Source organism: Bombina bombina, chromosome 1 (genome assembly GCF_027579735.1).
Source record: "Bombina bombina isolate aBomBom1 chromosome 1, aBomBom1.pri, whole genome shotgun sequence".
Classification (NCBI taxonomy): domain Eukaryota; kingdom Metazoa; phylum Chordata; class Amphibia; order Anura; family Bombinatoridae; genus Bombina; species Bombina bombina.
The window spans coordinates 171,658,607-171,685,427 of record NC_069499.1 but is presented as its reverse complement, the minus strand read 5'-3'; the positions used below and the strand labels follow the sequence as shown (position 1 = coordinate 171,685,427).

At 37.6% G+C, this 26,821-nt stretch overlaps 1 protein-coding gene across 2 annotated transcripts in view; it reads left to right on the top strand.

Annotated features, from left to right (window-relative positions):
* Nucleotides 1-25,769, top strand: part of LOC128636577 (WAP four-disulfide core domain protein 3-like) — a 58,086-nt gene extending 32,317 nt beyond the window's left edge. Inside the window, exons 7-9 of one of the 2 annotated variants that reach the window (XM_053689574.1) lie at nucleotides 3,653-3,805; nucleotides 21,941-22,098; nucleotides 25,408-25,769. In XM_053689574.1, the coding sequence (XP_053545549.1) occupies nucleotides 3,653-3,805; nucleotides 21,941-22,095 (308 nt within the window). In that variant the 3' untranslated portion in view covers nucleotides 22,096-22,098; nucleotides 25,408-25,769. The remainder of the gene's footprint in view (nucleotides 1-3,652; nucleotides 3,806-21,940; nucleotides 22,099-25,407) is intronic. The other variant, XM_053689580.1, reaches the window with a different exon arrangement.
* Nucleotides 25,770-26,821: the final 1,052 nt, after the last annotated feature.

The following is a 26,821-nucleotide window of genomic DNA, read 5'->3' as shown; positions in this document are numbered from 1 at the left end:
CGACGCTGCATATCGGATCATATTTCTTATTTTTTTTTTCATTGTTAAAGTTTTTGACAGGGTAGGACGGGTCTGGGGACCAGGATGGCAATTGCCCAGACCCTGTGTATAGCATAGTGGCTCATAGGTTCTCCTTTACTAATCTCTACTGTTTACAAAACAATCATATGTATTTAAACATTAATATTCCACTATAATGAGTTTCTTTAAAAAAATAGTAATGGGTTCTGTAACAATTTACACAAAATGTGTCATCATAAATGTTGTAATCTTATCGCTACCGCTTTACACATAATACCTGATTGCCTTAAAGGGACAGGAAACCCCAACATTTTCTTTCATGATTCATATAGAACATACAATTTCAAACACATTTCCATTTCACTTCTATTATCAAATTTGCTTCATGTTCTTGTGTTTATGTGTCATCATAAATGTTGTAATCTTATCGCTAGCGCTGTACACAATATGTTTTACCTAGTTGTGTACTGAGGCAAATACAAATCAGCCTGTACAGCTGAATACATTTGCCAAGTGTATTTGAATGTGTACTAAAACATATCTTTGCAGTTAAGTAGATGAAAACATTAAAAAGCATATTTATGCAATAGTCAAATTTAATAAAGTGTTATACTGTGTAATTATGTATTTTCTGCAAACATTTCATATTGCAATGTTCTGCACATATAGGAAAATGTATTTTAAAATAGATATAACTATAAATATCTGTATATATCTCTATACCTATATATAATCATGTATATATATACAGTATATAGAGAGAGAGAGAGAGAGAGAGAGAGAGAGATATTTATATAGGTATAGATATGTATTGTACCAAAATACCATCAGATATATGTAGAAATATGTATTGATAAAAAAATAGAACATATTCTGCTATGTGAAGAACACTGAAATGGGAAATATACATGCTTTTATGTTGAGTTAGCACACTTGAGAATATGCAATCGGATTTGAGCTCCATTGACTTCTATGGGGGAATAGGTTATCATGCATGCTCACGCGTTCAAGCAAAAACGTTTTAATTTCAACTTGTAATATGAGCACTACCAGACACGCGCAAAAAAAAATCCTTTTAGCTCAATAAGCATGCAAGCGAAATTACTAAATAGTGCTCCTCTTTTAATCTGGCCTAAAATAGGACAAGGGTATTTGAATGTGTACTAAGACATATGTATATGTACAGTGATTGATAACTAAAAACTGGTGAAATGGAAGAAAAATAATTGATAAATAGTAAATATCATTCGGATAGATTACAAGTTTTGCGTTATAAGAGGCTCGATAATGACTTGCAAGTTATTGTCACAGCTTACCTCCCTATAGCTCTGCTATTACAGGTTTGCAAAAACCCGGCGTTAGCAGGCAATATGTCAGCGTAAAGCTCCATTTAGCTCCATACTGCACTCAAATACCAGCGCTGCTTTGAGCTGTGTCTACCTGAAGGGTGCACTATTTCCTCATAGACATCAATGGGGAGAGACGGCTAAAAAAAAGCCTAACACCTGCAATAAAGGAGCGTAAAGCTCCATAACGCAGCCCCATTGATTCCTATGGGGAAAGAAAAGTTATGTTTACACCTAACACCCTAACATGAACGCCGAGTCTAAACACCCCTAATCTGCTGCCCCCAACGTCACCGCCACTATACTAAAGTTATTAACCCCTAAACCTAAGTCTAACCCTAACACCCCCTAACTTAAATATTATTAAAATAAATCTAAATACAAATTACTATCATTAACTAAATAATTCCTATTTAAAACTAAATACTTACCTATAAAATAAACCCTAAGCTAGCTACAATATATCTAATAGTTACATTGTAGCTAGCTTAGGTTTTATTTTTATTTCTCAGCTAGGTTTGTATTTATTTTAACTAGGCAGACTCGTTAGTAAATAGTTATTAATTATTTACTAGCTACCTAGTTAAAATAAATACAAATTTACCTGTGAAATAAAACGTAACCTGTCTTACACTAACACCTAACCTTACACTACAATTAAATAAATTAAATTAATTAAATACAATAAACTAAATTACAAAAACAAACAAACACTAAATTACACAAAATAAAAAACAAATTATCAAATATTTAAACTAATTGCACCTAATCTAATAGCCCTATCAAAATAAAAGAAAAAAAAAGAAAAAAAAAAACCTAGCCTAAACTAAACTGCCAATAGCCCTTAAAGGATTTTGCGGGGCATTGCCCCAAATAAATCAACTTTTTTACCTGTAATTTTTTTTACAACCAACCTCCCAACAGTTAAACCCACCACCCACACAACCAACCCCCCCCCCCAAATAAAATCCTATCTAAAAAACCTAAGCTCCCCATTGCCCTGAAAAGGGCATTTGGATGGGCATTGCCCTTAAAAGGGCATTTAGCTCTTTTTCAGCCCAAACCCTAAGCTATAAATAAAACCCACCCAATAAACCCTTAAAAAACCTAACACTAACCCCCCAAGATCCACTTACAGTTTTTGAAGACCAATATTGCATATACGTATACAGGCACTCACACAGTTGTATAACCTCATCTGATGTGCTGTAATGTAAACAAAAAAAAGGTTTCAATACACTGATGCATAAAAGTCAAGGGCACCACCAAAGCCTGCGGTTTATACTCTCTGCTAAAGGAAGCACCTCCACCCCCCCACCTCATAGCCTTGTCTAGTTACCGAGATAGCTACAGAGATAATGCTCAAACTAGGATGTTTCTTTCCTAAAAATATTTTTGTTTGCATGATTTAGAAGGTGTGTTTGTGTTTTAATGGAGCTCTGGGAATGTCCCTATTGACCATGAGCAATAGATACTGCAGTATCAATTCTATAGAAATATATAGATTTCATGATGATTTTAATATCAACTTAAGCACCCTAAGGGGTAGATTTATTAAGTGTCGAGCAGACATGATTCAAAATAGCAAATCATGTCCGCTCGACATCACTAAATGCAGACAGCATACGCTGTCCGCATTTGTCATTGCACAAGCATTTCTGGTGAAATTCTTGTGCAATGCCGCCCCTTTCTCACTGGAGGCCAGTTGGCCGCTACCAAGGACTGTCAATCATCCTAATCGTATCAGATCAGTATGGTTTCAATCCGCCACCTAAATGATGCTGGTGGACAGGTTAAAGAGTTGCGGTCTTATGACTGCTGCTTCTTAACTTCCATTTAGGGCAAGCCTGAAACGAAGCGCATCCGAAGATGGAGCCCGAAATATATATAAATGTATATAATTTTTGGGCATGATTACATTTTGTTCTTCTATATTTGTATTCATGGTCGTAAAATTAGGGCATTGGGATCAGAGCTCTGTGATTGAGGATGTAATTTAAATTAGTTTAGTCTATTAAACATTCATATAATATATATTAATCTATGCAAAGATCTCAGGAATTCCTCCAAATCTGCACATTTAAAACACAATAATCTATTATTACAATGTATTTTAAGGGTGCGTGAATATTCTAGTTCTGTTCTCTCTGCACATAATTATATTACACTTGCAGACAAAGTACCGGATTGCCTTAAGTAAACCATGTTTTTTATAGACTATTATTACCACTACACTTGATATTAATAGTATTTACTTTATCTGATGTTTTCTATTGTATTTTCAGAAACAAAGACGGGTTCCTGCCCTCCTTTAAAACCCGGAAGCGCTGGCTTATGCATTAATAGGTGTGACCAGGACAGTGATTGTCAAGGAACTTTGAAATGTTGTAGTAATGGTTGTGGAAAAACTTGTCAAGCACCAAACTCTATTCCGCCCGGTAAGACATATCTATAGATACAGTGATTTATAACTAAAAAGGAGAACTGTAAGAAAAATGATAAAAACATCTATAGTAACAGGTGTCCTTAGAGTGTATTTTAGTCTTACACATATCAATTCTATGGTGTTACCTGTTGCACAGACACAAAGAAGCTCCAAGTGCACAAGACTTACTGGTACACACACACAGTACTTAGGAGCTGGTATCAATGTTTCCTGAACCCTCCCAATCCATAGCATGGCAATCAAAGGGTTAACTCAGTAGTCTAGTATACAGCTTTATAGCAGTGACACACACGTATCCTCTACTGCACCTCATGTAACTCCCTATAATAATTAGAGGTATACAGGCACTCACACCGTTATATACACTCATCTGATGTGCTGTAATATAAAAAAAAGGCTTAAAGGGACACTGAAATAAAAAATAAACTTTTATGATTTAGAGAATGCAATTTTAAACAACTTTTAAATTTACTTCTATTAACAAAATGTCCACAGACTTTTTTGATTTACAGTTTTTTAGTCACAAGCTACTACTGAACATATGTATGATATCATAGAATATACGTATATGCATTTGTGATTGGCTTTTGGTTGTCACATAATACGGGGGCGTGAAAATAGACATAACTTTTAAATTTGACCGCTAGCTAGCAGGGGATGTCAATCAACTTGATCGTATTCGATCGGGTTGTTTTCTGTCCGCGGCCTCAGAGCAGGTGGACAAGTTATGGAGCAGCGGTCTTTAGTCCGCTACTTCATAACTTCTCAGAAACAGGAGCATCAAGCTCCATACGGAGCTTGATAAATCGGCCCCTATGTGCTATTGCATTGTCTTTTTATCATGTATATGTTGATTATGCAAATCTACTGTATTTACTGATCCTTTAAATACACTAATGCATAAAAGCCAAGAGCACCATCAAAGTCTGTAGATTATACTGTCTCTGCTCGAAGGAAACACCTCCATCCACCAACTTCATAGCCTTGTCCCTATCGACCATGAGCAATAGACACACAATATAAGCCTATTTCTTAAGGAATTAGGATAGAATTTTTACTAAAACAACTTAGCTTTTTACCTAACACTAACATACTTATACTACAGAGATGTTCTTTTACTGTTTAATTTACCACCTCTTTTGTTATCAGCAAGTCACTGGTGGTGGAACAGCAGTCAGAAGTTGTATTTTGCTCACAGATTCTCTCCATGTTTTACAGGCAGCAGTAAAGAACATTCTTTATGTATTATTAGAGAGATTGGGGGGCTCCCAGCAATAGCAACTATCAGATTGAAGCAAGGACAAACAATTAGAAACAGGGAATTCCTTTACAAGAAAGTCTAAGAACCTTCAGAGGGGGCATAGGGATGGTAAAATAGCCCCCATGTCCATCACTAGAAAGGAGGGGTCTCATACACCTCCAATGAAATCAGAGGGGGACATAAGGACTACAGCCCTGTCTCCCACTACTAGATATACCTGTTTCTAATAGTGCAAGTGAGCACAGTTTTAATGGTAATCACCTGTATGCTAGAAGTACAATTGACTTCCTTGTTTGAAAGAGGGGAATCTTCCTTTTTGAGATTTTTTTTTCCAATGGTAATTACCTGGATATTACAGGGGCATGAGAATCTTTATTTAAAAGGCAGTCCCCTCTATTGAATGGGTATTTTGTCCTGTAAGGGGTCTGGGGGTTGAGATAAAGTATATTAAAGCCTCCCCTAAACCACAGACCTGCTGTTGGGGAAATTCCTGCATTAGCAGTGATTTCCCTGCCCCTTATGACATCACCAGACACGCCTCCTGTTAAATCACCTGGCTTTGAAGCAAGAGCCAGTGAGAGGAAATATATATCAGTCTCCTTTCCCCTGCTGCAGTGCAGGGGTCCCTAATACATTATGCATGATAAACTTTGTGTGAAGGATGACAATGTATCACCCTCCTCACTCTTGTGGCTAAACCAGCTAATAATGAAAGTTTAAAGAAGTGTGTTGAATAGATTTGAAGTAAAATGTTTAAAAATCAGAATATAAAGACCAGTCAGCTGCATTCAAATATTGTTGAAGATGAGCATATTTGTAAATTATCTTAGAGCCTGTGTAACCATGGAGTGAGCTGAAAGTTTCATTACCAGTTTACTTCATAACCCCTTTAATCCACCTTCCAATAGTGGTGGAAGTTATAGGAGAAGAGATGGATGATTATAAGATTATAACATTTGTTAAGAAGAAAAAGGTCTACAAGAAGAAGTTCTGACTTTGTATTCTTTAAAATTTGACAACATAGAGGTCCAGCATGCAAATAGTGATAAAAATGGATGAAGATAAGACTGAACCTCTACAGGATAAAAAGAAGGTAACATCTTCCAGGGAAAATTAAAATCTAAAGCTCTAAAATCAGAGCCTCTAAAAAAGGGAATAAGACATAAGAGTATAGCTATTCTGGTAATTGTTTAAGGTAAAGCAAATTATTTGAGGCCATAATTTTGAAAGAAAAAAAAGGTCAACATTCCAAAAGGAGTTATAATTTGGTACTGAAGGATGTTTAAGTTTAATGACTTTCATAATTCAGAAGACTAATTGACAGCAACCAACAGGGGAATTATTTACTAAGTTGTTAGATAGAAACTTTAATAGATCTATATACTAGCTCTGACACAAACAAAAAATAAGATAATTAATAATGTGATTGATGAAATTGGATCTAGGTTCCTTTTGGGATCCAGGTTCCTTTTAAGCCAGCTAGATCATCTGAACAATGTGAAAATTAAGCATTTATGATCCAGGACTTTTGCATGAGGTTATTAGCTCCCTCAGAATAGCCTTTGAGAGACCGAACTCCCTGAAAATATCCAAGCATCTAGCCAAAGGTATCCTTGAAGGATAATGTTGTGACAGCTGTTTTCAGGGTCTGTTAATAGCTATGGGAGGTGAAGAAGAATAATTGGGCTTTTGGGGGACATCTCTAGGAGGGAGGGATGCCATGGCTAAACTACAGAAATAGTCCTCAAAATTTTTGAAAAAGGAAGGAAAGCATAAGCTCTATGACAGGAGAAGAATGGGAACTAGATATGGTTTATTGAAAATGTGTGTTCATGATGAGGAGTTCATCTAATAAATTATTAAATTAATCACTCAACAGGTCCCCAAAAAAGTTAGAAATTTGATGTATTCCTGAGCAATACCTTTAGCCTTTGTCAAATCTAACCAATTCAGACAATGATTTTGTCTGAGGAGGTGAATGTTTTCCATTTTGAAGTGATGGCATACAACAAGGATTTTAGATGTCTAGTCAAAATTTATCATTTTCCTTTTTGATTAAAAATAGATTGATCAGATACAGAATCAAACACCTAGATTTAGAGTTCTGCGTTAGCCGTCAAAAGCAGCGTTAAGGGCTCCTAACGCTGCTTTTGCCCGCCCGCTGGTATTAAGAGTAAGGCAGGTACAGGTCTACCGCTCACCTCCCTACCACAATTCCAGGCTACCGAAGATCCCCTTACGCCAATTGCGTATCCTATCTTTTCAATGGGATCTGCCTAACGCTGGTATTTGGAGTCTTGGGAGAAGTGAGCTGTAGACCCTCTACCGACAAGACTCCAACCGCAAAATAAGTCAGTAGTTAAGAGCTTTATGGGCTAACGAGTGAATATAAAGCTCTTAACTACTGTGCTATAAAGTACACTAATACCCATAAACTATCTATGTACCCCTAAACCGAGGCCCCCCCACATCGCCGCCACTCTAATACATTTTTTTAACCCCTAATCTGCCGACCGGACATCGCCGCCACCTACGTTATACTTATGAACCCCTAATCGGCTGCCCCTAACATCGCCGACCCCTATATTATATTTATTAACCCCTAATCTGCCCCCCCAGCGTCGCCACTACCTTACCTACACTTATTAACCCCTAATCTCCCGCCCGCACCATCGCCGCTACTATAATAAAGTTATTAACCCCTAAACATAACTCTAACCCTAACCCTAACACCCCCCTAACATAAATATAATTTATATTAAACGAAATAATATTCCTAAAATTAACTAAATTATTCCTATTTAAAACTAAATACTTACCTATAAAATAAACCCTAATATAGCTACAATATAACTAATAATTACATTGCAGCTATTTTAGGATTTATATTTATTTAACAGGCAACTTTGTATTTATTTTAACTAGGTACAATAGCTATTAAATAGTTAATAACTATTTAATAGCTACCTAGTTAAAATAAATACAAAATTGCATGTAAAATAAATCCTAACCTAAGTTACAATTACACTATCATTAAATTAATTAAATAAATTACCTACAATTAAATACAATTAAATAAACTATTCTATAATACAAAAAAACAAACACTAAATTACAAAAAATAAAAAAGAATTTCAAGCAGTTTAAACTAATTACACCTAATCTAAGCACCCTAATAAAATAAAAAAGCCCCCCAAAATAAAAAAATCCCTACCCTATTCTAAAATACAAAAGTAATCAGCTCTTTTACCAGCCCTTAAAAAGGGCTTTTTGCGGTGCCTTGCCCCAAAGTAATCAGCTCTTTTGCCTGAAAATAAAAATACAATACCCCCCCAACATTACAACCCACCACCCACATACCCCTACTCTAACCCACCCAAACCACACTTAAAAAAAAACTATCACTAACCCCCTGAAGATCTCCCTAGCTTGAGTCGTTTTCACTCAGCCGAGCCAAAGTCTTCATCCAATCCGGGCGATGAGGTCCTCCATCCGGTAGAAGTCTTGATCCAAGCGGCAAAGAAGAGGTCCTCCATCCGGGCGAAGTCTTGATCCAAGCAGCAAAGAAGAGGTCTTCCATCCGGGCGATGTCTTCTTCCAAGAGGCATCTTCTATCTTCTTTCTTCCTCATCCATCTTCATCCCGCCAAAGCGGAACATCCTTCTTCCCCGACGGACTCCAGGGGTTGAGATCTGGAGACTGGCTAGGCCTTGAAATGCTTCTTACAAAGCCACTCCTTCATTGCCCGGATGGTGTGTTTGGGATCATTGTCATGCTGAAAGTCCCAGCCACGTTTCATCTTCAATGCCCTTGCTGATGGAAGGAGGTTTGCACTCAAAATCTCATGATACATGGCCCCATTCATTCTTTCATGTACCCGGATCAGTCTTCCTGTTCCCTTTGCAGAGAAACAGTCCCAAAGCATGATGTTGCCAACCCCATGCTTCATAGTAGGTATGGTGTTCTTTGGTTGCAACTCAGCATTCTCTCTCCTCCAAACACGACGAGTTGTGTTTCTACCAAACAGTTCTACTTTGATTTCATCTGACCATATGACAGTCTCCCAATCCACTTCTGGATCATCCAAATGCTCTCTAGCATACTTTAGATGGGCCCAGACATGTACTGGCTTGAGCAGGGGGACACGTCTGCCACTGAAGGATCTGAGTCCCTGGCGGCGTACTGTGTTACTGATGGTAGCCTTTGTTACATTGGTCCCAGCTCTCTGCAGGACATTTACTAGGTCCTCAGTGTGGTTCTGGGATGTTTTCTCACCATTCTTGTGATCATTTTGACCCCACGGGTGAGATCTTGCGTGGAGCCTCAGATCGAGGGAGATTATCAGTGGTCTTGTATGTCTTCCATTTTCTAATTATTGCTCCCACAGTTGATTTCTTCACACCTAGCTGGTGCAGGTCTACCCAGCCTGGTGCAGGTCTACAATTTTGTTTCTGGTGTCCTTCGACAGCTCTTTGGTCTTCACCATAGTGGAGTTTGGAGTGTGACTGTTTGAGGTTGTGGACAGGTGTCTTTTATACTGATAACAAGTTCAAACAGGTGCCATTAATACAGGTAATGAGTGGAGGACAGAGGAGCCTCTTAAAGAAGAAGATACAGGTCTGTGAGAGCCAGAAATCTTGCTTGTTTGTAGGTGACCAAATACTTATTTTCCACCATAATATGCAAATAAATTCTTTCCAAATCTTTCCAAATCAGACAATGTGATTGTCTGGATTTGTTTCCACATTTGTTTCCACATTTTGTCTCTCATAGTTGAGGTACCTATGATTAAAATTACAGGCCTCGCTCATCTTCTTAAAGGGACAGTATACACATTTTCATATAACTGCATGTAATAGACCCTACTATAAAGAATAAGATGCACAGATACTGATATAAAAATCCAGTATAAAACTGTTTAAAAACTTACTTAGAATCTGCCAGTTTAGCTCTGTTGAAAAGGTAGCTGGAAAGCCCACTGCAAGTGGGAAATAAGACACTCCCCCCTCCCCCTTCTTTTGCATATGAAAAGACCCTTTACACAAACAGGAGCAAGCTGGAGAAGGTAGCTGACGGTATTCACATAAAACTTTGGGGCTTGGTTAGGAGTCTGAAAATCGGAGCAATGTTATTTAAAAAATAAGCAAAACTAAAGATTTTTTTTAAAAAAACAACTTTATGGGCTATATAAATAGATCATCTACAAAACATTTATGCAAAGAAAAAATGAGTGTATAATGTCCCTTTAAGTGGGAGAACTTGCACAATTGGTGGCTGACTAAATACTTTTTTGCCCCACTGTAGCTAATAAAAAATCAGACTGGGAGTGTGCCTAGCAGTGTAGGCAGTCCCTCATGATCCGATCCTGGCCTTGAAATCATGTGATCACATCGACGATTGTATAATTTCATTTTTCCACCAAGTGTTTACATCGTTCCTATTCAAGCACTTGCACCCCCGGCATGAGGGTTTAAATTCATTAGACCATATTCTTGTTGCACTTTTGCTTGAATATAACTATGTATTAGCCTCTGCAAAAGGTTAAAATCTGTATTTAAAGGGACAGTCTATTCAAAACGTTTCTACCCTTTAATTTATTCCTAATGATCCACTTTACCTGCTGGAGTGTATTAAATTGTTTACAAATATTTTCATTACCCTTATATAAGCATTTGAAATAGTTTATTTAGCCTGTTGTATCCCCACCTATCTTGAAAGTTTTTGGCCTTAATGCCAAGCTGTGTAAACACAGCCAGCAGAAGTTACACTCCCAATGGGTTATAGAAGAGATAAGGTAATAAAATGTTAATTTTTAATTGTTCTCCCCAAGTATTGGTCTTTGGTTAACGGACAGATATAAGATAAAGAAGCATGCATATGTACACAATGTGATAAAGTAATGAGATCAGATCATACTTACAAGCTCAACCCATTTTATTAGGTTGTGGCTTCAAAACACAAAATCAGCTCATTCATATCTATACTATAATCACGTTTGTAGCGCGTCCGTCGCCGTCGTCAGTTGTGCACGCATCCAAAGAGGAATGTTGGCTGCGCGTGCAGCCAAAAGAATCCACCTGGATGCAATGAAGCTGCATCCAGGTGGATTCTGAAAATGGCAGGGTGGTGAAAGAATCCACCCCTGCCATTTTTGGAATCCCCCTGGATGCAGCGTATTCAAACAAAGGGACATTATACACTCATTTTTTCTTTGCATAAATGTTTTGTAGATGATCTATTTATAAAGCCCATAAAGTTTTTTTTTTAAATAAATCTATAGTTTTACTTATTTTTAAATAACATTGCTCTGATTTTCAGACTCCTAACCAAGCCCCAAAGTTTTATGTGAATACCGTCAGCTACCTTCTCCAGCTTGCTCCTGTTTGTGTAAAGGGTCTTTTCATATGCAAAAGAAGGGGGAGGGGGGGGAGTGTCTTATTTGCCACTTGCAGTGGGCTTTCCAGCTACCTTTTCAACAGAGCCAAACTGACAGCTTCTAAGTAAGTTTTTAAACTGTTTTATACTGGATTTTTATATCAGTATCTGTGCATCTTATTCTTTATAGTAGTGTCTATTACATGCAGTTATATGAAAATGAGTGTATACTGTCCCTTTAAGGAAAAAAACATGCAACCACCCGTACAAAATATTAACAAAAAAACACGTAGTCACCCGCACACAATAAAAAAAAACCTAACCGCCAGCACAAAGTATAACAACAAAAAAAACCTAAGCACTGCAAGAAATATTAACAAACACCTAAACCGCCAACCCCCATATCCCAAAATAATAAAGTAATTAACCCCTAATCCGCAAATTAAACAATGCAAATAACATAGTTAACCTATTAACCCCTAAACCGCCAAACCCCCTCATCGCAATAAACCTAATTAACCTATTAACCCTTAAACTGCCAAACCCCCACATCGCAATAAACCTAATTAACCTATTAACCCCTAAACCGCCAACCCCCCACATCGCAATAAACCTAATTAACCTATTAACTCCAAAACCGCCAACCCCCCATCGCAATAAACCTAATAATAACCTACAATTAAAATTAAAAATCCTAAAATTAATTTAAAAATAAAACTTAAGATTAAATTATAAAAAATAAAAAAGTCTAAAATTACAGAAAAAAATAAAAAAAATGATCAAAAATAGAAATAAATTAAACCTAATCTAATACCCCTGTGAAAATAAACAGCTCTTTTACATAAAAAAAATACTAAGTCCCCCCTAACAGTAAAACATAACCCAACCAACCAACAAACCCCGCAAAATAAAAAAAACTAACACTAAAAAAACCTAAGCTACCCATTGCCCCTAAAGGGGCATTTGTATGGGCATTGCCCTTAAAAGGGCAATTAGCTCTTTTGCTGCCCATTAAAATAAAAAAAGCCCTAATCTAAAAAAACACTAACACTAAACTATAAATAGCCCTTAAAAGGGCCTTTTGTAGGGCATTGCCCTAAGTTAAACAACTCTTTTACCTAAACAAAAAACTACCAGTTACCCCCATCACTAAAACCCCCATCCAACCAACCCCCAAAAATAAAAAAAACTAAGTCTAAAAAAACTAAGCTACCCATTGCCCCTAAAGGGCAATCAGCTCTTATTGCAGAGTGGAGATGAACGTGGAGCAAGACCGGCCATCGCGGAGCAGGTTCCTCTTCATGCGGTCGCCGCCGTACACTGAAGATTGAATGCAAGTTACCCCATTTATATTGGGGTCCCTTGCATTTCTATTGGCTGACATTTTGGAATCATGATGAGAGCTAAATAAATCATATTGGCTGATTTGATTTGCATTCAATATTTAGTATGTGGGGGAACCTCCAAGACAGTCCTGCTCTGCAACAGCCGGTCCTGCTCCGTGATCGCCGGAAGAAGACCTTCGCCCCCGGACTTCAGGAACTGTGAGTACCTATTTCTGGGTTTTTGTTTTTTTAGATTAAATTTTTTTTTTTTTTATGGGCGCAAAAGAGCTGTTTGTAAAAGGGGCAATGGGTAGCTTAAACTTAGGTTTATTTATTTTGGAGGGTTCGTTGGGTGGGGGGGTTACTGTTAGGGGTAATTGGTAATTTTTTAAGGTAAAAGAGCTGTTTAACTTAGGACAATGCCCTACAAAAAGGCCCTTTTAAGGGATATTGGTAGTTTAGTTTAGATTAGGGGGTGTTTTAATTTTGGGAGGGGGGTTATTTTAATAGGGGTATTAATTAGATTAGGTTTAATTTTTTTTTATATATATATATATATATATAAATTTGTTTATTATTTTCAGTAATTTTCAATAAACTGCCCTCTGGGCAGGCTTATTGCCTAGTACACAAATAAACCTTAAAAAGCAAATTCTCATACATTTTATACTCTGCAGCTTGTAACAAAAAATAAATCTAAATACATTAATTGATTAATAAATTTTCATGCCATTAAAGAGACACTAAACACCTTATAGTTACAAGTCATTTCTGTTTTCTTACTATAGAATGTAGCTTTTATTTAATAAAAAACAACTACACTAGGCAGTTTTGGGGCTTTTGGTGGGAGTGGGGTGTTAGAAAAAAAACGACACTGAAAAGTGCCTTAACATTGCGGTCTATGGGAACTGTATGTTCCCTGTAAATATATATGTATATGATATAAGCTTATGTGTTAATATGTGTATATACACATATTAACACATAAATATATATGTATATAGACCTATACATATATATTCAAAAACACGCCACCATCGTCTCTGACGGGATCAGAACGAGACTCCTATAGAAGCCTCTCGTGAGCGCAATGCTTCCCAGGAATGTGAACGTGAGCTTGCATTCGCATTGCTGTTAACTTGTAATACCAGCGCACATTATCCTGCACTGGTATTACACAGTGGAGTGCAAATATTGCTTCTGTGAAAACGATATTTAATGCTCCACCTGTAATCTGGCCCTTTATCAGGATACAGTAAGGGTATGGTAAGTGATTTAAAGGGGGGGATGTTTCTTTGATTGAGTGAGCAAAAATGTAAATTATTTTTTACATAGAAATGCTGCTAAATTTTCTGCCTTTTATGCACATCAAACATTGTTGCTAAAATAACATATAATCCATGTTGTATTGGGGAAAAAAAAAATCATCTCCCATTCCATACATTTTAACTAGAAAGAGTTTTGTTACATAGAAAACTGATCTCCACTGCTATCATTAATGGCAAAACATCTGTAATCATTATGCACATAGAAAGTTGTTCCTTTGTTTAACCCCTTAATGACTGAGGACGTGCAGGGTACGTCCTCAGAAAAAAGGCAGTTAACGCCTGAGAACGTACCCTGCACGTCCTTGGTGTGGAAAGCAGCTGGAAGCGATCCTGCTCGCTTCCAGCTGCTTTCCGGTTATTGCAGTGATGCCTCGATATGGAGGCATCCTGCAATAACCTTCTACGGCCATCCGATGCAGAGAGAGCCACTCTGTGGCCTTCTCTGCACCGGACATCGATGGCCGGTATCGTTGGTGGGTGGGAGCCGGTGTGGGAGGTGGGTGGCGGCCATCGATGGCCCTGGTCATGTGGAGGGGGGCGGGATCGTGGGCGGGGGAGTCCGCGGGCGTGCGCGTGCACGGGGAGGGAGCGGGTGGGAACCGCTACACTACAGAAAAATGTGTCCTAAAACAAAATAAAAGTGGGACCTAGAATGTAAAAAAAAATCCTTAGGAGTCATTTAGGTGGTGGGGGTTGGTCCGTGGGGGACCGTGGGGTGCCCTGCAAAAAAAATAAAAAAAAATAAAAAAATAAACATTTGTTTGTGTGCAAACTGGGTACTGGCAGACAGCTGCCAGTACCCAAGATGGCCTCCAATAAGGCAGAGGGGGAGGCTTAGAGAGCTGTTTTGGGGGGATCAGGGAGGTTGGGGGCTAAGGGGGGATCCTAAACACAGCATATGTAAATATGCTTTTTTTTTTCTTTTAGAAAAAAACAAAAAAAAACTTTTATTTTAGTACTGGCAGACTTTCTGCCAGTACTTAAGATGGCGGGGACAATTGTGGGGTGGGGGAGGGAAGGGAGCTGTTTGGGAGGCATCAGGGGGTGGGATGTGTCAGGTGGGAGGCTGATATCTACACTAAAGCTAAAATTAACCCTGCAAGCTCCCTACAAACTACCTAATTAACCCCTTCACTGCTAGCCATAATACACGTGTGATGCGCAGCAGCATTTAGCGACTTTCTAATTACCAAAAAGCAACGCCAAAGTCATATATGTCTGCTATTTCTGAACAAAGGACATCCCAGAGAAGCATTTACAACCATTTGTGCCATAATTGCACAAGCTGTTTGTAAATAATTTCAGTGAGAAACCTAAAATTGTGAAAAAATTAACGTTTTTTTTATTTGATCGCATTTGGCGGTGAAATGGTGGCATGAAATATACCAAAATGGGCCTAGATCAATACTTGGGGTTGTCTACTACACTACACTAAAGCTAAAATTAACCCTAGAAGCTCCCTACATGCTCCCTAATTAACCCCTTCACTGCTGGGCATAATACACATATTGTGCGCAGTGGTATTTAGCAGCCTTCTAATTACCAAAAAGCAAAGCCAAAGCCATATATCTCTGCTATTTCTGAACAAAGGGGATCCCAGAGAAGCATTTACAACCATTTATGCTATAATTACATAAGTTGTTTGTAAATAATTTCAGTGAGAAACCTAAAGTTTGTGAAAAAATTTGTGAAAAAGTGAACAATTTTCTTTATTTGATCGCATTTGGCGGTGAAATGGTGGCATGAAATATACCAAAATGGGCCTAGATCAATACTTTGGGATGTCTTCTAAAAAAAAATATATACATGTCAATGGATATTCAGGGATTCCTGAAAGATATCAGTGTTCCAATGTAACTAGCGCTAATTTTGAAAAAAAGTGGTTTTGAAATAGCAAAGTGCTACTTGTATTTATGGCCCTATAACTTGCAAAAAAAGCAAAGAACATGTAAACATTGGGTATTTCTAAACTCAGGACAAAATTTAGAAACTATTTAGCATGGGTGTTTTTTGGTGGTTGTAGATGTGTAACAGATTTTGGGGGTCAAATTTAGAAAAAGTGTGTTTTTTTCCATTTTTTCCTCATATTTTATAATGTTTTTTATAGTAAATTATAAGATATGATGAAAATAATGGTATCTTTAGAAAGTCCATTTAATGGTGAGAAAAACTGTATATAATGTGTGTGGGTACAGTAAATGAGCAAGAGGAAAATTACAGCTAAACACAAACACCGCAAAAATGTAAAAATAGCCTTGGTCCCAAACGGACAGAAAATGGAAAAGTGCTGCGGTCATTAAGGGGTTAAAATAAAATTCTTTAAATGATTGGGATGCTTATTTGTGATGTCCGTATAAGATGTATTAAATAATGTAGGGATTTCTCTAGTGCCGCACATTGAAATCAATAGAATCTACTGTATATCTATAATCTCATTTTATTACAATGTGTGTTGAGTTCTAGTTCTGCTGTTTATGCACATGATAAAAATATTCCTGAATACAAAGTATCTGATTATCTTAAAGGGACGTGAAACCCACATTTTTATTTTCCTGATTCAGATATAGCTTACAATTTTAAACAACTTTCCAATTTATTTTTATCATCAAAGAGCAGCAACTCAGTACCGGGAGCTAGCTGATCTCATCAGGTAAGCCAATGACAATAGGCATATATGTGCCCCACCAATTAGCAGCTAGCTCTAATTTGTTCATTGCTGCTCCTACCTAAGTATGCTTTTCAACAAAGGATACCATAAGAACAAAACAAATCAGATAATAGAAGTAAATTGGAAAGGTGTTTAAAACGGCATGCTCTATATTAAAGGGACACTGAACCCAAATTTGAAAAAGAATGCATCTAAGCTATTTTTTTGGTTCAAACCATGGAAAGCACTTGTTTATTTGTGGGTGAATTTATCCACCAATCAGCAAGCCAACCCAGTCTGTTCACCAAAAATGGGCCGGTGTCTTAAATTAAGTTGTCTACCATAGGAATGCGCGACTACGTCACTTCCGGTGACGTGTAATCAGCTGCTGGAGGTTTGTGGCACTCACTGCGCATGCGGTAGAGGCCCAACCTCCTACAAACAGCTGATACAGAGATAACAGATATTGCATTAGCTAATTGGTAGACAACTTATTTTAAAACACCAGTGTCTGTTGTCTACGCTGCCGTTTGGGGCCATTGCCTTGTTTGTATGCTTAGGCCTAGATTTAGAGTTTGGCGTTAGCCGTGAAAACCAGCGTTAGAGGCTCCTAACGCTGGTTTTAGGCTACCTCCGGTATTTGGAGTCACTCAAAAAAGGGTCTAACGCTCACTTTTCAGCCGCGACTTTTCCATACCGCAGATCCCCTTACGTAAATTGCGTATCCTATCTTTTCAATGGGATTTTTCTAACTCCGGTATTTAGAGTCGTGTCTGAAGTGAGCGTTAGACATCTAACGACAAAACTCCAGCTGCAGGAAAAAAGTCAGTAGTTAAGAGCTTTCTGGGCTAACGCCGGTTTATAAAGCTCTTAACTACTGTACTCTAAAGTACACTAACACCCATAAACTACCTATGTACCCCTAAACCGAGGTCCCCCCACATTGCCGCAACTCGATTAATTTTTTTTAACCCCTAATCTGCCGACCGCCAACTACGTTATCCTTATGTACCCCTAATCTGCTGCCCCTAACACCGCCGACCCCTATATTATATTTATTAACCCCTAATCTGCCCCCCACAATGTCGCCGCCAGCTACCTACACTTATTAACCCCTAATCTGCCGACCGCAAAGCGCCGCCACCTACGTTATCCTTATGTACCCCTAATCTGCTGCCCCTAACACCGCCGACCCCTATATTATATTTATTAACCCCTAATCTGCCCCCCTCAACGTCGCCTCCACCTGCCTACACTTATTAACCCCTAATCTGCCGAGCGGACCGCACCGCTACTATAATAAAGTTATTAACCCCTAATCTGCCTCACTAACCCTATAATAAATAGTATTAACCCCTAATCTGCCCTCCCTAACATCGCCGACACCTAACTTCAATTATTAACCCCTAATCTGCCGACTGGAGTTCACCGCTATTCTAATAAATGTATTAACCCCTAAAGCTAAGTCTAACCCTAACACTAACACCCCCCTAAGTTAAATATAATTTACATCTAGCGAAATTAATTATCTCTTATTAAATAAATTATTCCTATTTAAAGCTAAATACTTACCTGTAAAATAAATCCTAATATAGCTACAATATAAATTATAATTATATTATAGCTATTTTAGGATTAATATTTATTTTACAGGTAACTTTGTATTTATTTTAACCATGTACAATAGCTATTAAATAGTTAAGAACTATTTAATAGTTACCTAGTTAAAATAATTACAAAATTACCTGTAAAATAAATCCTAACCTAAGTTACAATTAAACCTAACACTATACTATCATTAAATTAATTAAATAAAATACCTACAATTACCTACAATTAAACCTAACACTACACTATCAATAAATAAATTAAATACAATTCCTACAAATAACTACAATGAAATAAACTAACTAAAGTACAAAAAATAAAAAAGAACTAAGTTACAAAAAATAAAAAAATATTTACAAACATAAGAAAAATATTACAACAATTTTAAACTAATTACACCTACTCTAAGCCCCCTAATAAAATAACAAAGACCCCCAAAATAAAAAATGCCCTACCCTATTCTAAATTACTAAAGTTCAAAGCTCTTTTACCTTACCAGCCCTGAACAGGGCCCTTTGCGGGGCATGCCCCAAGAAGTTCAGCTCTTTTGCCTGTAAAAAAAAACATACAATACACCCCCCCAACATTACAACCCACCACCCACATACCCCTAATCTAACCCAAACCCCCCTTAAATAAACCTAACACTAAGCCCCTGAAGATCATCCTACCTTGTCTTCACCTCACCAGGTATCACCGATCCGTCCTGGCTCCAAAATCTTCATCCAACCCAAGCGGGGGCTGGCAATCCATCATCTGGTGGCTGAAGATCGGATCAGCCAATAGAATGCAAGCTCAATCTGATTGGCTGATTGGATCAGCCAATCGGATTGAACTTGATTCTGATTGGCTGATTCCATCAGCCAATCAGAATATTCCTACCTTAATTCCGATTGGCTGATAGAATCCTATCAGCCAATCGGAATTCGAGGGACGCCATCTTGGATGACGTCATTTAAAGGAACCGTCATTCGTCGTTCAGTCGTTGGCCAGGATGGATGTTCCGCGTCGGAGGTCTTCAGGATCCTGCCGCTCCGCTCCGGATGGATGACCATAGAAGATCCCGCTTGGATGAAGACTTCAATCGGATGGAAGACCTCTTCTGCCCCGTTTGGATAAAGACTTCATCCGGATCATGGACCTCTTCAGCCCCCCGCTTGGGCTTGGATCAGGACATCGGAGGAGCTCTTCTGGATCGATCGGTGAACCTGGTATGGTGAAGATAAGGTAGGAAGATCTTCAGGGGCTTAGTGTTAGGTTTATTTAAGGGGGGTTTGGGTTAGATTAGGGGTATGTGGGTGGTGGGTTGTAATGTTGGGGGGGGGTATTGTATGTTTTTTTTTACAGGCAAAAGAGCTGAACTTCTTGGGGCATGCCCCGCAAAGGGCCCTGTTCAGGGCTGGTAAGGTAAAAGAGCTTTGAACTTTAGTAATCTAGAATAGGGTAGGGCATTTTTTTTATTTTGGGGGTCTTTGTTATTTTATTAGGGGGCTTAGAGTAGGTGTAATTAGTTTAAAATTGTTGTAATATTTTTCTTATGTTTGTAAATATTTTTTTATTTTTTGTAACTTAGTTCTTTTTTATTTTTTGTACTTTAGATAGTTTATTTCATTGTAGTTATTTGTAGGTATTGTATTTAATTTATTTATTGATAGTGTAGTGTTAGGTTTAATTGTAACTTAGGTTAGGATTTATTTTACAGGTAATTTTGTAATTATTTTAACTATTTTAGCTATTAAATAGTTCTTAACTATTTAATAGCTATTGTACCTGGTTAAAATAAATACAAAGTTACCTGTAAAATAAATATTAATCCTAAAATAGCTATAATATAATTATAATTTATATTGTAGCTATATTAGGATTTATTTTACAGGTATTTAGCTTTAAATAGGAATAATTTATTTAATAAGAGTTAATTAATTCCGTTAGATTAAAATTATATTTAATTTAGGGGGGTGTTAGTGTTAGGGTTAGACTTAGCTTTAGGGGTTAATACATTTATTAGAATAGCGGTGAGCTCCAGTCGGCAGATTAGGGGTTAATAATTGAAGTTAGGTGTCGGCGATGTTAGGGAGGGCAGATTAGGGGTTAATACTATTTATTATAGGGTTAGTGAGGCGGATTAGGGGTTAATAACTTTATTATAGTAGCGCTCAGGTCCGGTCGGCAGATTAGGGGTTAATAAGTGTAGGCAGGTGGAGGCGACATTGTGGGGGGCAGATTAGGGGTTAATAAATATAATATAGGGGTCGGCGATGTTAGGGCAGCAGATTAGGGGTACATAGGGATAATGTAAGTAGCGGCGGTTTACGGAGCGGCAGATTAGGGGTTAATAAGTGTAAGGCTAGGGGTGTTTAGACTCGGGGTACATGTTAGAGTGTTAGGTGCAGACGTAGGAAGTGTTTCCGCATAGCAAACAATGGGGCTGCGTTAGGAGCTGAACGCGGCTTTTTTGCAGGTGTTAGGTTTTTTTTCAGCTCAAACAGCCCCATTGTTTTCTATGGGGGAATCGTGCACGAGCACGTTTTTGAGGCTGGCCGCTTGCGTAAGCAACTCTGGTATCGAGAGTTGAAGCTGCGTTAAATATGCTCTACGCTCCTTTTTTGGAGCCTAACGCAGCCTTTATGTGGACTCTCAATACCAGAGTTATTTTTATGGTGCGGCCAGAAAAAAGCCGGCGTTAGCTACGCGGGTCGTTACCGACAAAACTCCAAATCTAGGCCCTAGTTTGCTTTCCTTATGTAGTGTGGACACAGATATAGTGAGCTCTAACGGCGATAAGTTCATGTAAATCTGTAGTCTGGAATCAAATTTTGGAAACAAAAAATAAGCCTGTGGGTTGCAGTGCACAAGATGTGAGGTTGCAATCTATTCTGTTCTTATGACCAAGGTAGATGTAAGGCTTGGGTAAACATGAGGCTGTTGTTTATTGCCTCCACGTCAGTGATAGTTGTGAGGTTGCGGTTTGTTAATTTATTGTTACTTAATTCAGGGTGAGCGGACAGCCAAGGGGTTAATGCAACCTTCTTGAGATCATCATCAGTGCATTCCCTGCGAACTTCGAGCATCTCATAGTGACACTTCATAGCTAAAACCTGATAGTGCATTCCCTGTGAACACTGAGCATCTCATAGTGACACTTCATAGCTAAAACCCGATGTCATGCATCCGTCTGTCATCAGCTGTTTTAAGAAGGTTGGGCCTCTAGCGCATGCGCAGTGAGCGCTACAAACCTCAAGCAGCTGATTCAAGTCACCGGAAGTGACGCTGTAGTCACATTCCTACGCGGTAGATGGATTACTTTAGAACACCGGCATCTAAACTTACATTCTTGCATTTCAAATAAAGATACCAAGAGAATGAAGAAAATGTGATAATAGGAGTAAATTAGAAAGTTGCTTAAAATTGCATGCTCTATCTGAATCGCGAAAGAAAAAATTTGGGTTCAGTGTCCCTTTAGTCATGAAAGACAAAATCTAGCTTTCATATCCTTTTAAGTAAAGTAACCTTTTATAACCATATTTCTATTATTTATTACACCTTCACTTGATATAACAGCATTGATTTTATGTATTTTCAGGCAAAAAGTCAGGTCTCTGCCCCAGCATAAAACCCGGATCCGTTGGCATATGCGCTATGATGTGCTCTTATGACAGCCAATGTAAACGAGAGCTGAAATGTTGTCGTAATGCTTGTGGTGGGACAAATTGTGTACCGCCTATATTCGTTTCCTGAAAGGTAAAAATATAAGCAGAAATATAATTATCCCATTGTCTCTCAAAGTTTGTTAAATTCCAATCCATCAGTAAGTTCTTTACGTTACTTTTTGTAGTTTTTTTCCCCAATTCAAGCCTTTCAAAACTTTTGAAGACTGTTTTTAAAGTTACTTTGTATGTTGTTAATAGATTTAGGGCGCGATACGATATAGATCGCAGTTTGCGGCGCAAGCGAGGGAACCGGCGTCGCCCGCAGTTTCAGCTCGCAACTCGAGCTATCCCATATATGTCGCCGTCAGATGCTAACGTGCCGTAAGTCTGACAAACCAGCGATGTCCAGAAATCTGCGCAAGTACAAATTTCTGGCGTCGCCAGTGACTTGCGGCACGTTAGAATCTGCCGGCGCCTATAAAACCTGACTAAAGTCTAAAACACCCGCACTGTCTAACACGCCTCCCTAACATAGCCCGACAAGTCTAACACGCCTCCCTAACATAGCCCGACACGTCTAACCCTCTATCCGTTATCCCCCCTCACTAGCCTAACAATAAAAAAGCTATTAACCCCTAAACCGCCGCTCCCGGACCCCGCCGCCAGCTATATTATATCTATAACCCCCTAAAGTGAGCCCCTAACACCGCCGCCATCTATATTAAAATTATTAACCCCTAATGTAAGCCCCTTACACCGCCGCCATCTCTATTAAAATGATTAACCCCTAATTTAATCTACCTACCCCGCCGCCAGCTATATTATCTATATTAACCCTAAGTATATTATAGTTAATATAGGTATTACATTATATATATTAACTATATTAACCCTAATTATATTAGGGTTAATATAGTTAATATAGTTACTATAGTATTTATATTAACTATATTAACTCTATCTAACCCTAACTAAATTTATATTAAATTAATCTAATTCATTTATAAACTAAAATATTCCTATTTAAATCTAAATACTTACCTATAAAATAAACCCTAAGATAGCTACAATATAATTAATAATTACATTGTAGCTATGTTAGGGTTAATATTTATTTTACAGGTAAATTGTTAATTATTTTAACTAGGTATAATAGATATTAAATAGTTATTAACTATTTAATATCTACCTAGTTAAAATAATTACCCAATTACCTGTAAAATAAATCCTAACCTAAGTTACAAATACACCTACACTATCAATAAATTAAATAAACTACAAACATCTATCTAAAAATACAATTAAATTAACTAAACTAAATCACAAAAAAAAAAACACTAAATTACCAAAAATAAAAAAAAGATTACAAGATTTTTAAGCTAATTACACCTATTCTAAGCCCCCTAATAAAATAATAAACCCCCAAAATAAAAAAAATTCCCTGCCCTATTCTAAATTAAACAAATTTCAAAGCTCTTTACCTTACCAGCCCTTAAAAGGGCCTTTTGTGGGGCATGCCCCAAAGAATTCAGCTCTTTTGCATACAAATACAATCCCCCCCCCCCATTACAACCCACCACCCACATACCCCTATTCTAAAACCACCCAAACCCCCCTTAAAAAAGCCTAACACTACCCCCCTGAAGATCTCCCTACCTTGTCTTCACCACACCGGGCCGAACTCCTGATCCGATCCGGGCGATGTCTTCCTCCAAGCGGCAAAGAAGAATTCTTCCTCTGGCGACGTCTTCCTCCAAGCGGCAGCAAAGTCTTCATTCTTCCGGCGGCATCTTCAATCTTCTTTCTTCGCTCCGCCGCCGCGGAGCATCCATCCCGGCCGACTGCTGTACTACGAATGAGGTACCTTTAAATGACGTCATCCAAGATGGCGTCCGCCGAATTCCGATTGGCTGATAGGATTCTATCAGCCAATCGGAATTAAGTTAGAAAAATCTGATTGGCTGATTGAATCAGCCAATCAGATTCAAGTTCAATCCGATTGGCTGATCCGAACAGCCAATCAGATTGAGCTCGCATTCTATTGGCTGATCGGAACAGCCAATAGAATGCGAGCTCAATCTGATTGGAACTTCTGAACCCTTAAGAATCACTTTCTCATCTTGCAATTTGGGACTATTACCACTACTATCTGCATCAGTATCCTTCAATTTGGGACTATTACCATTATTATCTTTATCTTTATGTTTCCCTTTGATTAAAGATATAATTTCACTCAATATTGCCATATTTAATGTTTATTAATTCAAAATATAATAATATATATTTTTGGTGGGCACACTAACTGGCGCTGAATTCCTTCCAGTACTCTTTTTTCCAATATATATATATATATATATATATATATATATATATATATATATATATATATATATACACACACAAAGATAATTAATAACATTTTATAATAGAAGTAAAATGGAACGTTTGTTTAAAAATGTACATTCTATCTGAATCCTGAAATAAAAAATTTGGTTTTCATGTCGCTTTAAATATAACAAATCACAAATCTTTGATTTTTAAATCTGTCACAGTATATTAGCACAACATCTTATAATCAACATTTTTCTTAAATAAAATTGAAAACATCTTAGATTTTTCTTGTTTGTAGTACTTAAGACAGACCTAGAGAGACAAAGAGGAAAGATGAAAAGGGAGAAAAATCAAAAACATTCATATAATTATATGTAATCTTTAGTCTTCACTCTTAAAGAAAAAAAAGTGTCTAATTAGTTTCTGCAGTCAAAAATTCCTGTTTATATTCTATAATAGAGAAATATTCTTCCAATCTTATGATAGACAGGCAGTCAGTTGATGCCCTTTAGGGGCCGATTTACTAATGTCCGCCGCACATCGATAAATGCCGAAAGCATAAACTGTCTGCATTTATCATTGCACAAGCATTTCTAGTGAAATGAGTGTGCAATGCCGCTCCCTACACATTCGCGGTCAATCAGCCGCTAGCAGGAGTATCAATTAACCCGATCATATCCGATCGGGCTTACTGCTGTCCGCCCCCTCAGAGGTGGCAGACGAGTTAAGGAGCAGCGATCTTACGAGTGTTGCTTCTTAACTCCTGTTTCCGGCAAGCCTGAAGGCTCGCGCGGAAACCGATACATACGGGGCTTGATAAATCAGCCCCATAATCTTCATTAATCAGATTTCCACAAATTTGTAACAATATCTTATTTTTATTCAAAATATTATCTGAAAAATCTTGAAATATATAATTTGTGCTTTTCATATAAGTGATAATAATAATATATTTGAAAGTCTCTGTTATTGAAAATTTTTTGCAGTATCTTCACTTTGTCTTAAAAATGTAGTAAATAAAGAATCACTTTCCTTATAAATCTAATTCCATCTATCATTTCTCTTTCAGGGCTGGATCTACAAATTCTTTCAATGAGAAAACATTGGTAAAGATGTAACTAAAAAGAGTTAAAGAATCTCTACTGCAGAAAATTAAAGTTTTTTAGGCAAACCTGTTTATGTCCTGTCTTTGTGAACAGTTCTCTAAATCTTTCACTTTTTGCCACTTTTTTATTCAATTTCTCTACTAAACTAGCTTCAGTAAGACATTCAGCTTGTGCTGGTCTGTGTTCATAGTGCTTTATATGCTTAGACGACATTACAATATCACTATGAAAATGATAACATTTATACATACACAGTTTATCCAAGTGTTTAACTTCTGAATTATTCTTTTTATTTTACAAAGATATAATAAATTCTTCTAAACCATTTTCAGTAGCCATCTTTATTTCTGTTTTAACATTTTTTCACTATGTTTCTACTTCTCCCAAAACAAAAAAAAAAAGTTTTTTCACTCTATTAAAACATTACACATTTAAAAATATATGTCCAAGTGATGCTTTATCAAAAGTGCACTCTTACCATATCATATTCCACCATTATCATCTGCTTATCTTTTCTCTTCTTTTCTCTCCTTTCCCTTCCTACCGATGTTCCTTCCTTTTTTGAACAAATTTTGAGCTATATTACAAGTGTAGCGCAGGACGCGATAAGCAATATTGCTGGACTGTGCTAACATTCGAGCGCAACATGAAATTATTTATTTATTTATAAAATATTTTACCAGGAAGGATACATTGAGATTTCTCTCGTTTTCAAGTATGTCCTGGGTCCACAAAACATTGCATTGTTACAATAGGGTACAATAAAATACAAAAACAATAATAGTACATAATATATGCAAAATTTAACATAGAACAGGTAGGAAATATATAATCAACCATGACAGGTGCATTCTGTTTTGAGATATGTAGAGAGGGATCTCTTAAAGGATTTTAGGCTTGGGGAAGGTTTGAAAGTGTGCGGGAGGTCGCTCCATAATTGTGGTGCTCTGTAGGAAAAGGAGGATCGAGCTGCTTTCTTTTTGTATGGAGGCAAGCTAAATAATGTGCTGATATTAGGTCGGAGGTAATTACAAGTCCATGGTAAATCCCATTTACCAAAGAAGGGTTAGCGCAGCTGATATCTCTCTAGCGCAACCTATACTTTCAATGGATAAAAAGCACTGATATTACAAGTTTAAAGTTATACGGCTAGATTTGGAGTTTTGCGTTAGAAGGGGTGCGTTAGCTACGCGTGCTTTTTTTCCCCCGCACCTTTTAAATACGGCTGGTATTTAGAGTTCACAGAATGGCTGCATTAGGCTCCAAAAAGGGAGCGTAGAGCATAATTTACCGCCACTGCAACTCTAAATACCAGCGGTGCTTACGGACACGGCCAGCTTCAAAAACGTGCTCGTGCACGATTCCCCCATAGGAAAC